Source organism: Cucurbita pepo, chromosome 13 (genome assembly GCF_057944985.1).
Source record: "Cucurbita pepo subsp. pepo isolate OVF chromosome 13, ASM5794498v1, whole genome shotgun sequence".
Taxonomy (NCBI): Eukaryota; Viridiplantae; Streptophyta; class Magnoliopsida; order Cucurbitales; family Cucurbitaceae; genus Cucurbita; species Cucurbita pepo.
Window position 1 is genome coordinate 2,074,524 of NC_141810.1, and position 13,483 is coordinate 2,088,006.

General features: G+C 38.1%; 2 protein-coding genes across 5 annotated transcripts; both read left to right on the forward strand.

Moving 5' to 3' along the window:
- The first annotated feature begins 1,781 nt into the window (after positions 1-1,781).
- Positions 1,782-7,700, forward strand: LOC111809227 (mitogen-activated protein kinase homolog MMK2). The gene is made up of 6 exons (XM_023695624.2): positions 1,782-2,316; positions 4,025-4,154; positions 4,248-4,385; positions 4,896-5,228; positions 6,956-7,139; positions 7,226-7,700. Exons 1-6 carry the CDS (start codon positions 2,144-2,146, stop codon positions 7,417-7,419), a joined length of 1,152 nt encoding a protein of 383 aa, XP_023551392.1. The 5' UTR covers positions 1,782-2,143; the 3' UTR covers positions 7,420-7,700.
- Positions 7,701-10,628: 2,928 nt separating this feature from the next.
- Positions 10,629-12,907, forward strand: LOC111808948 (beta-carotene 3-hydroxylase 1, chloroplastic). 4 transcript variants are annotated; one of them, XM_087116883.1, is made up of 7 exons: positions 10,629-10,986; positions 11,431-11,490; positions 11,858-11,929; positions 12,088-12,222; positions 12,369-12,494; positions 12,565-12,621; positions 12,693-12,907. In XM_087116883.1, exons 1-7 carry the CDS (start codon positions 10,663-10,665, stop codon positions 12,765-12,767), a joined length of 849 nt encoding a protein of 282 aa, XP_086973009.1. In that variant the 5' UTR covers positions 10,629-10,662; the 3' UTR covers positions 12,768-12,907. The 4 variants fall into 4 exon arrangements, with proteins under 4 accessions (XP_086973009.1, XP_086973012.1, XP_086973011.1 ...); XM_087116886.1 differs by lacking the exon at positions 12,088-12,222 and having other exon boundaries at positions 10,663-10,986; XM_087116885.1 differs by lacking the exon at positions 11,858-11,929 and having other exon boundaries at positions 10,663-10,986.
- Positions 12,908-13,483: the final 576 nt, after the last annotated feature.

Below are 13,483 nucleotides of genomic sequence, written 5' to 3' on the forward strand. Positions count from 1 at the left end.
GCCCATGTGAAATCTCTTCAAATGAATTTGACATCTCCATGAACTGGAGGGGGGAAGAGCCCTGGAACAATGGTGTGTATGCACTTTTGTTACTTTTGCGGGCTTTGATGTTATGCTCCAAGGAATGCGACCATGAATCTGTATGTACTTTGTGTACTGTACGGTGCATTTGGAGCAGAAATGCATCCTTTTCTTTCCTAGCTGTCCTTGATTGAAATGCATCTCTTTCTTGTTCACGTGAATTGGTTCTGTTGAATGAGCCGATGCATGCACCTAGAAAAAAGAGGGTTGATCAAAGTTATGTTTGGCTGTCAAAGACTCGACCATGTAGGCAGGGAGTGGATGGCTTTAAACTCAACGCCAGACATCCCGTGAAACACAACCACCATATCTCTAATAAGGGGGCCAAGTGCTGCTTTCTCTGAGATTTTGTGGGAGTTTCCCCTTCCATACTTCACTTCCATTAACCATTCGGCTTGAATCTCAAGTTTTAGACCGAACTAATCTGTAGAGGTGTTTAACAAATCTCATTGTTTGTGTTTGGTTATTAACTTATCTGAGTTGGATAATGAGTTCTAATAAACAGATTGAGTTGAATCGATCCAACATGAATTGTTGTTACGAATATACATGTATGATATTCTTTTCTTTACTATTATTTACATTTTTTCAAATTTACTTCACTTTCATTGACGATGCCTGCTTGAATCTTGAAGTTTTGATCGAACCGTTGAATCGATTTAACTTAACAAGACATGTTTGAGTTAAAAAACAAGACATGTTTGTCTAATTCATTAAGTTTGACAAAAAACAAAGTTTGAATATCTAAATTTGTATACCTTTAAATTATACTTAATTTAAACTAAACTCTTATTAATATCAAATCCTAATCAATCCAACCAACCAACTTTTTATTAATTTTAGTTGATCTATTTTTTCAATTAGAATATGGGAGTGATGGCAAAATTATTGATGATCTAAATTTAATGCTTTCGAGACAAATCACAACATTTGTTACTAATTTAAAGACAACTATAGACCAAACTTTGGATGTATGCGGGTTGGTGGATTGATGACCCAAACAACCCGAATAAAGTTGATAATCCAATCCAATACATATTATTATATTAATAATTAAAAGCTCATAAATTTAGTATTAAAAATTAACAAATTACAACTTATCACTAACATCGATTATTCAGTTTCAGTTGAGTTGGGTTGAATTACAACCTTATCTTTGAGTTGGTCGAATTAACTCGACAAAAAAAAATGTCAACTCACGAACCAATTTTTTTTTTTTTTGTTCAGTTTTCGAAAAATTCAATGTAAAGCAAAAAAAATATATATATATATAACCCAACTCATTTTTTATGGTTTTGATTGGATAATCTAAATTGATCTGATTATTAAGTCATATGAACCCCCTACATATTATAGATGAAATAACAATTTTCTTCTAATAAATAATGTTTACTCGTCAATTTTAATAATTCTTTATACTTACAATTTCAAAATTATAATAATTTAACATCGACTTTTATTATTAAATATATATAATCTCGAGTTAATTTAACATTTTTAAGTAAGAAATGATATAGAATTATACAATTTGTTAAAGCCATTGAATTCAAAACGTAGAACAAGAAACAACCATTTTAAGGATGTTCGAGAAAAAAAAAAAAAAAGTTGGGGAACTTAAAACGAACAAATTCTTTAAAGTAGGGCTGAGCTGACCCAACGAACCGCAACAATGTCAATGAACGTAACCGATTAAAAGGGGGAAAAAATCGCATTAATGGCGGTTTTAATTAGATCTTATTGGAGTGGAGAAGGGCGTTTGTTTTGGCGGAGCGAAAAAAGTCGGCTTCGATTCACGGATTTTCAAACCATTTTCAGATCAATAAAGCAAAGAAGAAGCAGAGGCAAGCAAGCAAGCAATCAATCGCCATTGCTCATCGCCCTTCACATTTTTCAGACCTTACTTTTTCAAAAAGCCCCAAATTCAGCTTTCCCCAACACCCTTTTCCCAGTTCTCCCATGACGCTTCTCCGAATATAGCATTTCTTTAGTAACTTGAAACCAACACTTCCCCTGGTTGCTTATTCCTTTGAAGGCGTTTCTGGGTTTCCTTCCATTTCCCAAAATGGCTACTAAAGAGTCCAGCTCTGCGGCTGCCACTGAGGGGAAGATTAAAGGGGTTCTTACCCATGGCGGCCGATATGTTCAGTATAATGTTTATGGTAACTTGTTTGAGGTTTCTGCTAAGTATGTTCCTCCTTTGCGACCCATTGGTAGAGGTGCTTATGGTCTTGTTTGGTAAGTTTTTGATCTCTGAACTGCTGTTCTTCTCTTCTTTTAGTTGTTTTCTAACAAGTTTTGTGGATGTTTTGGTGATTCTCCTGCTGATCTGCTTGGTAGATTCATTGTAGAGATTCAATGTAGCTTACTTGTTTAGTGAAATCTTATGTTCTGTTTGCAATTTGGTTTGGTAATGCTTGTTTGAATGAGTATGGTTGGCTAGCTCTTTTTCTTTTGTTAGTTCAACACAACAATTGGGTGTGATCTTTTTGGACGGGAGTATTGTGAGATCTCACGACGGTTGGAGAGGAGAATGAAACATTCCTTATAAGGGTATGGAGACCTCTCCCTAACATACGTAACGGGCCAAAGCGGATAATATCTGTTACTAGTGGGCTTGAGTTGTTACAAATGGTATTAGATGTGCTAGTGAGGAGGCTGAACCCCGAAGGGGGGTGAACACAGGGCGATGTGCAAGTGAGGACGTGGAGCCATGAAAGGGGTGGATCTGTTACTAGTGAGCTTGAGTTGTTACAAATGGTATTAGATGTGCTAGCGAGGAGTCTGAACCCTGAAGGGGGGTGAACACAGGGCGATGTGCAAGTGAGGACGTTGAGCCATGAAAGGGGTGGATCTGTTACTAGTGAGTTTGAGTTGTTACAAATGGTATTAGATGTGCTAGCAAGGAGTCTGAACCCTGAAGGGGGGTGAACACAGGGCGATGTGCAAGTGAGGACGTTGAGCCATGAAAGGGGTGGATCTGTTACTAGTGAGCTTGAGTTGTTACAAATGGTATTAGATGTGCTAGCGAGGAGTCTGAACCCTGAGGGGGGGTGAACACAGGGCGAAGTGCAAGTGAGGACGTTGAGCCACGAAAGGGGTGGATCTGTTACTAGCTTGAGTTGTTACAAATGGTATTCGATGTGCTAGCAAGGAGTCTGAACCCTGAAGGGGGGTGAACACAGGGCGATGTGCAAATGAGGACGTTGAGCCATGAAAGGGGTGGATCTGTTACTAGTGAGCTTGAGTTGTTACAAATGGTATTAGATGTGCTAGCGAGGAGTCTGAACCCTGAAGGGGGGTGAACACGGGGCGAAGTGCAAGTGAGGACGTTGAGCCATGAAAGGGGTGGATCTGTTACTAGCTTGAGTTGTTACAAATGGTATTAGATGTGCTAGCAAGGAGTCTAAACCCTGAAGGGGGGTGAACACCAGGCGGTGTGCAAGTGAGGACGTTGAGCCATGAAAGGGGTGGATCGTGAGATCCCACATCGATTGGAGAAGGAAACGAGTGCTAGCGAGGACATTTGGTCCCGAAGGGGGGTGGATTGTGAGATTCCACATCGGTTGGGGAGGAGAACGAAACATTCTTTATAAGGGTGTAGAAACCTCTCCCTAGCAGATGCGTTTTAGAAACCTTGAGGGGAAAGCCCAAAGAGCGGTGGACTTGGGCCGTTACAAGTATGGTTTAATCAGTTGAGCTATGTTCGTGTTGACACATGGTTGGTTTAGCTTGAAAACTCAGTTAGATTGGGGATTCACTAAAGAAAACCAAAAGTAAGGCTTACCTTTTCTATTGTCTTCTCTCAATCACAGCTTGTCTTACTGCTACTTCTAGATGTTTACTGTCCTTGTCGATCCACTTTTCGTTTTAAAGTTTAGAGTGATATCGCGACGATTACGATGACCGAACCGTGTGCTGGTTCACATAATTTCTTTCTCTGTAGTGCTGCTGTAAATTCTGAGACACATGAAGAGGTTGCCATCAAGAAAATTGGAAATGCTTTTGATAACATAATCGATGCCAAGAGGACATTGAGAGAAATTAAGCTTCTTTGCCACATGGAACACGAAAATGTATGGTTTGTTTATATATTCCCTGCTAGATGAGCTGAGAGCTCGTTTATCTGCTTCGTCCTCTGTAACTGCTCGACTTTTAACCCTTCGCAGATTATAGCCATCAGAGACATCATTCGGCCACCAAAAAGAGAGGTTTTTAATGATGTTTATATTGTTTACGAATTGATGGACACTGATCTTCATCAAATAATTCGTTCCGACCAATCACTGACCGACGATCATTGCCAGGTTTGACGCTGCAATTTTGATCCTACCCCAGTGATCGTTTTATAAAATATGAGTTCATGACACTTATAGTTGTTTTATACTTCTTTGGGATCTAAGTTAATGTTCGATCGATATTAGTGAGTTTGAGCCAAGCCGAGAAAGAATAATTGTCATTGAAAGTTCGAAGTTTGTTATCATTATTGACTCGAGAAAAGTTTTTGTGAGATCCCACATCGGTTGGAGAGGGGAACGAAGCATTCCTTATAAGGGTGTGGAAACCTCTCCCTAGTAGACACGTTTTAAAGCCGTGAGGCTAAGCCAAAGTGGACAGTATCTGCTAGTGGTGGGCTTGGATTATTGTATACATTCAATATGGAAACTTTTTAGCCATTCACTGCATCAAGTTTTTGTATTCTGGCATGACGATACGCGTATGGATGACGGGCCGTTCATATTTAGAGAATCATTATTCATTAGCCTTGTCTTTGAAGCTAAACTCACCATTAAACTGACATGTTATGCACTTTGCAGTACTTTTTGTATCAGTTATTGCGTGGGCTGAAGTATGTACATTCAGCCAAGGTCCTGCACCGTGATCTCAAGCCAAGCAACCTGCTTCTGAATGCAAATTGCGACCTTAAAATTGGCGATTTTGGATTAGCAAGAACGACTTCTGAAACCGACTTCATGACTGAATATGTGGTTACTCGTTGGTACCGAGCACCGGAATTGCTGCTCAATTGTTCGGAGTACACTGCTGCTATCGATGTTTGGTCTGTCGGATGCATTCTTGGTGAGATCATGACCAGAGAACCTCTCTTCCCTGGAAAAGATTATGTTCATCAACTCAGACTTATAACTGAGGTACAAGTTTTAATACCTATAAGAGTTCATGTTCATGTTCTTGTGTGTACAACTCTTTTTATAGTTTGGAAAATTTGATAGAGTTTACTAAGTTTGGAATGACTTCTAGTTTTAGAAGGGTCAAAAGTGCTTTTAGCCGATTTAAATCGAGGATCTAAATTTTCATCCCAAACTATGAGATCCCACGTTGGTTGGAGAGGGGAACAAACATGCTTTATCAGACTGTGGAAACCTCTCCCTAACAGATGCACTTTAAAACCGTGAGGCTGATGGCGATATGTAACAGGCCAAAGCGGACAATATCTATTAACAGTGGACTTGGGTTGTTACAAATGGTAATAGAGCTAGACACCGGGCAGTGTGCCAGCAAGGATGTTGGGCCCCAAGGAGGGTAGATTGTAAGATCCCACGTTGGTTGGAGAGGGGAACAGAGCATTCTTTATAAAAGTGTGGAAACCTCTCCTCGCGATATGTAATGGGTCAAAGCGGACAATATCTGTTAGTGGTGGGCTTGGACTGTTACAAATGGTATCAGAGCCCAACACCGTGTGCCAGCGAGGATGTTGGCCCCCAAGGAGGGTAATTGTGAGATCTCACATTGGTTGGAGAGGGGAACGAAGCATTCTTTATAAGAGTGTTGAAACCTCTCTCTAACAGACGTGCTTTAAAACCATGAGGCTGATGGCGATACGTAACAGACCAAAGCGGACAATATCTGTTAGCGGTGGGCTTTGACTGTTACAAATGGTATCAGAGCCCAACACTGTGTGCCAGCGAGGATGCTGGGCCCTCAAGGAGGGTAGATTGTGAGATCTCACGTTGGTTGGAGAGAGGAACGAAGCATTCTTTATAAGAGTGTTGAAACCTCTCCCTAACAGACATGCTTTAAAACCATGAGGCTGACACGATATGTAACAGGCCAAAACGGAAAATATCTGTTAGTGGTGGGCTTGGACTGTTACAAATGGTATCAGGGCCCAACACCATGTGCCAACGAGGATGCTGGGCCCCCAAGGAGAGTAGATTGTGAGATCTCACATTGGTTGGAGAGGGGAACGAAGCATTCTTTATAAGAGTGTTGAAACCTCTCCCTAACAGACGTGCTTTAAAACCATGAGGCTGACGGCGATACGTAACAAACAAAAGCGGACAATATCTATTAGCAGTGGGGTTGGGCTGTTACAAATGGTATCTGAGCTAGACACTGGGCGGTGTGCTAGCGAGGATGCTGGCCCCAAGAGGGTAGATTGTGAGATCCCACATTGGTTGGAGAGGGGAACGAAACATTATTTATAAGAGTGTGGAAACCTCTCCCTAATAGACATGTTTTAGAACCGTGAGGCTGCGGCGATACGTAATGGGCCAAAGCAGACACAAACTTACTACAAGTCAAAAGGAAAACAAGATAGAAGCCTATGGGAGAATCACGGTGTTCCGGGTCTTGAGTGCTCGTTCTCCGTTCTATATCAAGGCTCACTCGATCATATTCGTAAATAACAATGGTTTTTCAATGGTGGTGGTGCTAAATGACCATCTTGTATGTTTGACATCTTATGTACGCTGAAAATCTCTTTTTGTGCTTGTGATATCGTGATTCTCGTCGTCGTTTTTATCGACCGTGACGTTGTCAGAAGTATTTTAGCTCTTCATTCCGGCTGATGAAAAAAGAAAAGCATGCATATTATCCCGTATTTATTTGATCATTTCTTTGTTTTCCAATGTAAAAGCTACTAGGATCACCGGATGACGCCAGCCTAGGATTTCTCCGAAGCGACAATGCTCGAAGATACGTCAAGCAGCTTCCACAGTACAGGAAACAACAATTCTCAGCTAGATTTCCCAACATGTCTCCAGCTGCTCTTGATCTTCTAGAAAAGATGCTCGTATTCGATCCAAACAAACGCATTACAGGTCTGCGAAAACCGTTCATACTTTAACCACGAAACCATCTCGATCTTTTATCAAATATGTGATGATACCTCTGTACCCTTTTGCAGTGGAGGAGGCACTTTGTCATCCATACTTGCAATCTCTTCACGACATCAACGACGAGCCAGTCTGTGTCAGGCCCTTCAGTTTCGATTTCGAGCAACCGTCGTGCACTGAAGAGCATATTAAAGAACTCATCTGGAAAGAATCCGTCCGGTTCAACCCCGACGAATCAAGCAGAAGGACGACTCTTTGCGTCTAAGGTGATCTAGATGCTTGAAACTGAACACTTGTTTTCTTTTCCCTGAATAGGATTTACTGTCATGATCAAGTAGATAAGAACAGCAGTAAAACTTGTATGGTTACCCATATGAATGAACGTATTCGACGAAACTAAGAACGAAAGACCCGAAAAACGAATCGAAAAATGGCGCAGAGTATTAGGTATTGGGAGATTTTGGAGCAAAGGATTGTGGATGCTTGTACTTTCCATGGATCTTAATGAACTTATGAAATAAATTGAAGGGTGTATTGTTATAGATATGGTTTCCTTTGTATTTGCTTCATTGTGTGTTTATCAATCTGCAGATTCTAATCACATCTTTTCATCTTATGTTAATACCCTTATCTTATATCATATTTTTGACTTGGTACCTAATCTTTTGAATTATTGCTTCTCATGCACTTCGGTAAATTCTAACCTTATGTGAGATCTTATGTCGGTTGGAGAGGGGAATGAAATATTTTGTATGAGGGTGTGTAAATCTCTCTTTAACAGACGCGTTTTAAAACATTGAGAGAAAACTCGAAAGGAAAAGCTTAAAAAGGATAATATATGCTAATGGTGGGTTTGAGCGGTTACAAATGGTATCAGAAACAGACATTGGGCGATGTGCCAGTGAGTACGCTGGGTGTCACAATCGCACTTACAATTGTGCAAACACTCACTTCCCAGCAATAAATGAGTTAAGTCAATTTGTTCTTGCGTCGTCTATGGTCAAGCGACGTATGCTCGAGCATCTGGCTTCGGTTCTTCTAGTTTGAGAAAACGGGGCTTGAGAGAGGTTTTGAAAGTAAGTCAATTTGTTCTTGCGTCGTCTATGGCCAAGTGACGTATGCTCGAGCATCTGGCTTCGGTTCTTCTAGTTTGAGAAAACGGGGCTTGAGAGAGGTTTTGAAAGTAAGATATGGGAAATTGAAATTGGTGTTACAAATGCGAGTAAAAAGGCAATAACAATGGCTCAAAGTATATAACTATTGGTAGGGAGAAGTTGACAATTAGTCATATCACCCTACGGTACATTTTGAGGTATTTCATGCTTGGCAGGCCTAGACATGATTTTGCCGAAACGTTATATTCTCTTAGGAATACAAAAGAAAAGCATTACTAGAAAAACATAAAGGGTTTGGCTTGGCATGGGCATGCGGCCATGGACAACACGCCCTGGACGAGTATGATCGTGACACTGGGCTCCAGGGGGGTGAATGTGAGATCCCACATCGGTGGGAGAGTCTCTCTCTAACAGATGCATTTTAAAACATTGAGGGGAAACTCGAAAGGGAAAACTTAGACAATATCTGCTAGCAGTAAGTTTGGGCTGTTACAAATGATATCAAAGCTAAAAATCGAGCGATTTGTCAGCGAGGATGCTAAGTCCCAAGAGGGGTGAATTGTGAGATCTCACATCGGTTGGAGAAGGAAACAAAACAATTCTTATACCATAGCAGACATGTTTTAAAACCTTGAGGGAAACTCCGAAAAAAAAAAAAAAAAGCTCGAAAAGGACAATATCTACTAGCGGTGAGTTTGAACCGTTACACTATAGGTTAACCTAAATCATATAATTTAAGCTCATGGTTTGGTTAATTAAAACCATAGGTGATTTAATATAGGGAACCAAACAAAGTCCTATTGTTCAATTCACATTTTCTCAAAATTTTGGTCTGCCCAAAACAAGATGGATAGAGTTGCATGCATTACTCCCATGTTCTTGGAGCTAAAGTACAAAATTACCGACCGCCATTTGTTTAAAATAATATCTTTATTCATTTTAAAAGTTGCAATATTGCACTTGACCTTTTATAAATGTTTCAAAACTGCTTCGGAGTAGAAAGCCATTAAAATTTTAGATAGAAATTTAGATCTGAAATGAGTGTAGTGATGACATTAAATGGTGTGATGGTGTTCGAGTTTTAGTTTTGTTCCAAGTCACAGTACACACTATTTCCGGTCTTATTTATTTATTCTAAGATTTTTACTTCAAAAATAGTTTTGAAGCGTTTGTCCAAGCTGGCAACTAAACACGAAAGTTGTGTTCGTTGCTAGACTTAACCGAACACCTTATATACACACACAAAAGAAATTAAAAAGACAGTAGTGTACGTACACGAAAGCAATAAAGTACAATTCCCATAAGAAGTATAAGGGTAAATTCGTAAGTTCACTCGATGCCTAATGCCTAAAAGAAGAAAAACATAAAATAAGATGAAACTACAAGATGTTAAATTAACATTCAACAAAACTAACAAAACACAATGGTCCCATAACGCAAACAGCGACCTCTATCCGAACCCTTAATTTCGAAAGAAAAATTATGTTTTTAAATTTTAAATTATATAAAATATAAAATTAAAAGTTTTTTATTTAGAGACTTTTCTTATATAAAGTTAAAAGTTCCGGAATCCACTTTACAGTATACTATAAAAAAATGTTTAAATATTCCTTTTGGTCCCTAATCAAATTATGTAAAAAACGAGGTGACAACTACAGGAGAAGCGACTGACTGTAGTCCATGAGCCAAAATTGTGACTTGAACCTAGTTTGCTAAGAGAACATCACGAAGGGAAAAATAGACGACAGCAGAAAGCAATCTCTTCCAACCAGCAACCCGTGAAGTTTAACACAAGCCCTTTTTAGTCAAGCTTTGACTGAATTCTTCTATCAATTTCTTGGCCCTTGCTTAACTCCCGTAAACTGATCCTTGCTTAATCTAATCAAAGCCAGGATACTCGGGTGGAAGTATTGAGGTGCATTTGGATCAAAAGAATATACTGCTTAACCTAGTGACGGGCTAGTTTATGCAACTACTCGCTAGTTAGCTCTCACTAACAAATCCAGCCAAATCTCCTCTAGCTTTGTGGTCGAGGGTTTCCACCTTTATTCATTTAGTACCTGCACTTCCCGAATTTTCATTTTGGTCACGTTAATTTCAAAACGTGACGATTATGATCCATATTTGCAAAAATGCTAAAATTTTGATCGAAAAAAATGTAAACGAAAAAGACCGAAAAGTACATGGACTAAAATAGTATTTAAACGAAATGAATAGGGTTATTTTGGTAATTTCAGGAACATACCAAAAACGACGAATCTTAACAGCTGATTTACATTGAATACGCAACCCCCGCCTAAGAGCTCAAATCCCTTTAAAACCACTTTCTGTTCCTTTCCAATTTCTTCTCGACTCGATCCTCAATCCAATCCGAAGCTCGCCGGCGTGCGCTCATGTCGACGGGGATCTCGGCCGTTGCAACCGCGGCGCCGTACCGGAGATTAATTCAACGACCGGCGAAAGCTCCACCTCCGGCGAACCGTGTTCCATGGCGGTGCTTTGCAAAACAGAGCACGAGAAGATTGTCGATGGTGAAGAAGAAAAGTGGCGCGAGTGAAGTTGAAATGGTTAGGGATTTGAAGGTAATCGTGGAGGAGAAAATGGGGAGGAAGAAAGCGGAAAGAGATGCTTATCTTGTCGCTGCAATTGTGTCGAGCTTCGGGATCACGTCCATGGCCGCCATCGCTGTCTATTACAGATTCTCCTGGCAACTCAAGGTATTTTTCCCCTCCCCTTTTTCTTTTACCAATTTTCTTAACACCTTTATTCCTCTCTTCCAGTTAACGATTGAGAAATAGAATTGCGAACACATAACTCTCCACAATGGTATGATATTGTCCTATCAACCCATGATCATTCTAGGCTTGTAGGACTCCATCCGACCCCTTATTCCATGATCATTCCCTAAATTAGCTGACGTGAGACTTCCATCATCCAACATTCATAACCTTTAAATAGGATATCTATAAACTAATCAAATATACTACTATTCAAATTCCAGAAGAATATTAATTGATTATGAATGTGTAAGATATATTATATAACTAATTATTATAACATTTGGAGCTTATTTAAATCTCGGTTTATTTAAATTTTGATTAATAAATTTTAATTTATAAGGAAATTATTGAAAATAATTCAGAATTACATTTGATTTACAGGGTGGAGATTTTCCAGTTTTGGAAATGTTTGGTACTTTTGCACTATCTGTTGGAGCTGCTGTAAGTTGAAGCTTATAAAATTATGGTTACATTAATAAAAATATTTAATCTCCTTTTAAAAAGTTTCATTAATACTTTTTAAAAAATATCATTTGTTATTATATTTAAAAAAATATTCATAAAATTTTAAAAATAACATTAAAAAATTTAGAAATTATAAGGTATTTTTTAAACTATATTTTTTAATATTTTTATAAGGATATTATTAAAATTTTTGAAAATTTAATAGTTTTTTTTAGGTAAATTATCTAAATATAAAGATATTTTTTTATTAATTTAACTTAAAAAAAGTATTTAAATATTTTTTGAAATGACTTAAAAAAATAATTTTAAATACTTAAAAATTATCTAAAATAATTTTTTTTAGGTGGGGATGGAATTTTGGGCTAGATGGGCACATAAACAACTGTGGCATGATACGCTATGGAATATGCACAAGGTAATAGCGCGTTACATTTAAATGTGTGAACTTTCAATCTTAGTTTAATTTGGTTGATCTATTTTTAAAAATAAATTATTTTTTTTTTTCATATATTTTGTGTTAAAATTTTGTAAATGATTCAAACTAAACATTTTGATATGAACGGGTGAGGCTAGTCTCATCACAGGGCGAGGGATGGACCGTTTGAATTGAACGATGTGTTTGCAATCATCAACGCGGTGCCTGCCATTGCTCTTCTTTCTTTTGGCTTCTTCAATCAAGGCTTCTTCCCCGGTCTATGTTTTGGTGCTGTATGTCTCATCATTAATTTCTACGACATTATTTGAATTTTTTTTTTTTTTTTTTTGTAAATAATAAAATAATTAATTTGTAAAATGGTCAAAACTGTCGAAGTCCAGGTCAGCTTTGTATGACGTGTCATATTCTGATTCGGCAGGGTTTGGGAATTACGGTGTTTGGAATGGCCTACATGTTCGTCCACGATGGCCTCGTGCACCGTCGTTTCCCTGTGGGTCCCATAGCTGCTGTCCCCTACTTACGACGTGTCGCTGCTGCCCATCATGTAAGTAATTCCCGACATGTCGTTTGTTTTTTTGGGAGTTAATTTTAATTTTTAATTTTTTTTGTTGCAGATCCATCATACGGACAAATTCGACGGCGTCCCGTACGGGTTGTTTTTAGGACCCAAGGTTAGTTCCGTCATTTCACTCACTAATTTTTTTTTAATTGAATAAAAACGACGTCGTTTGGATTGCTGCAGGAACTGGAAGACGTGGATGGCGAGGAAGAGCTGCAGAAAGAAATTAAAAAGAGAAGCAAAGTTTACAGAAATTAAATTAAATTTTCTCATTATATTAATAATAATCAACAATAGGTGGTTATTTATTTATTTTTTAAAATCTTTATCTTCGTGTAATTATTTTTATTAACACGGATGCTCGGTTAAGCTATAAATTTAATTTATTATGTATCAAATCTTCAATCCGTTCTAAAAAATTGTTTAATGAATGTATTCTCATATGTTCTTAAATTTTCAAAATTATATGTTATATAAAAACCTTAATAGTCGAAAAATATAATTAAATTTTAAAGTAACATATAAAGCTGTGAGGTTGTGCTTATATATATTTGGTCTCGATCTCATTTAGTTAATCGGAAAAAATCTCTTCACACTTCCTCCTTCATTTTCACGGGCATTGAAATAGACATCTCTAAATGTTAAGAGTGTCGATATCATATTCAAGCTATTATAATTTATTAATTATAGAGTAGAAATTACAAAAAAAATAAAAATAAAAATAAATAAATAAAATAAATAATAATAATGGAGAAGAAGAAGAAGGAAGACTTGGTTTTTAAAAAAGAGAAGACGTGCAAGTAAAAGAAGGGTAAACAAACACGCCACGTGTCATTTAGTGTGTTTTCAAATTCAGGTCCTTTTCTTGACGACGCGTCGTTCTTTCTTGCACTACTCGTCGTCCCATTCCAACAAACTTCTACGCCAATCACTGAGCCTTTTAAATCTCTCTTTTTTCTTTTTTTTTTTAATCT

What these genes read in the sequence shown, in the direction of transcription:
- LOC111809227 (XM_023695624.2), top strand. Translation starts at nt 2,144, where the DNA reads ATGGCTACTAAAGAGTCCAGCTCTGCGGCTGCCACTGAGGGGAAGATT. An exon ending in TGACCGACGATCATTGCCAG is followed by an intron (nt 4,386 to 4,895) that starts GTTTGACGCTGC and finishes TGCACTTTGCAG; the next exon opens with TACTTTTTGTATCAGTTATT. An exon ending in TCCAAACAAACGCATTACAG is followed by an intron (nt 7,140 to 7,225) that starts GTCTGCGAAAAC and finishes ACCCTTTTGCAG; the next exon opens with TGGAGGAGGCACTTTGTCAT.
- LOC111808948 (XM_087116883.1), top strand. Translation starts at nt 10,663, where the DNA reads ATGTCGACGGGGATCTCGGCCGTTGCAACCGCGGCGCCGTACCGGAGA. An exon ending in GATTCTCCTGGCAACTCAAG is followed by an intron (nt 10,987 to 11,430) that starts GTATTTTTCCCC and finishes TTTGATTTACAG; the next exon opens with GGTGGAGATTTTCCAGTTTT. An exon ending in CACTATCTGTTGGAGCTGCT is followed by an intron (nt 11,491 to 11,857) that starts GTAAGTTGAAGC and finishes AATTTTTTTTAG; the next exon opens with GTGGGGATGGAATTTTGGGC.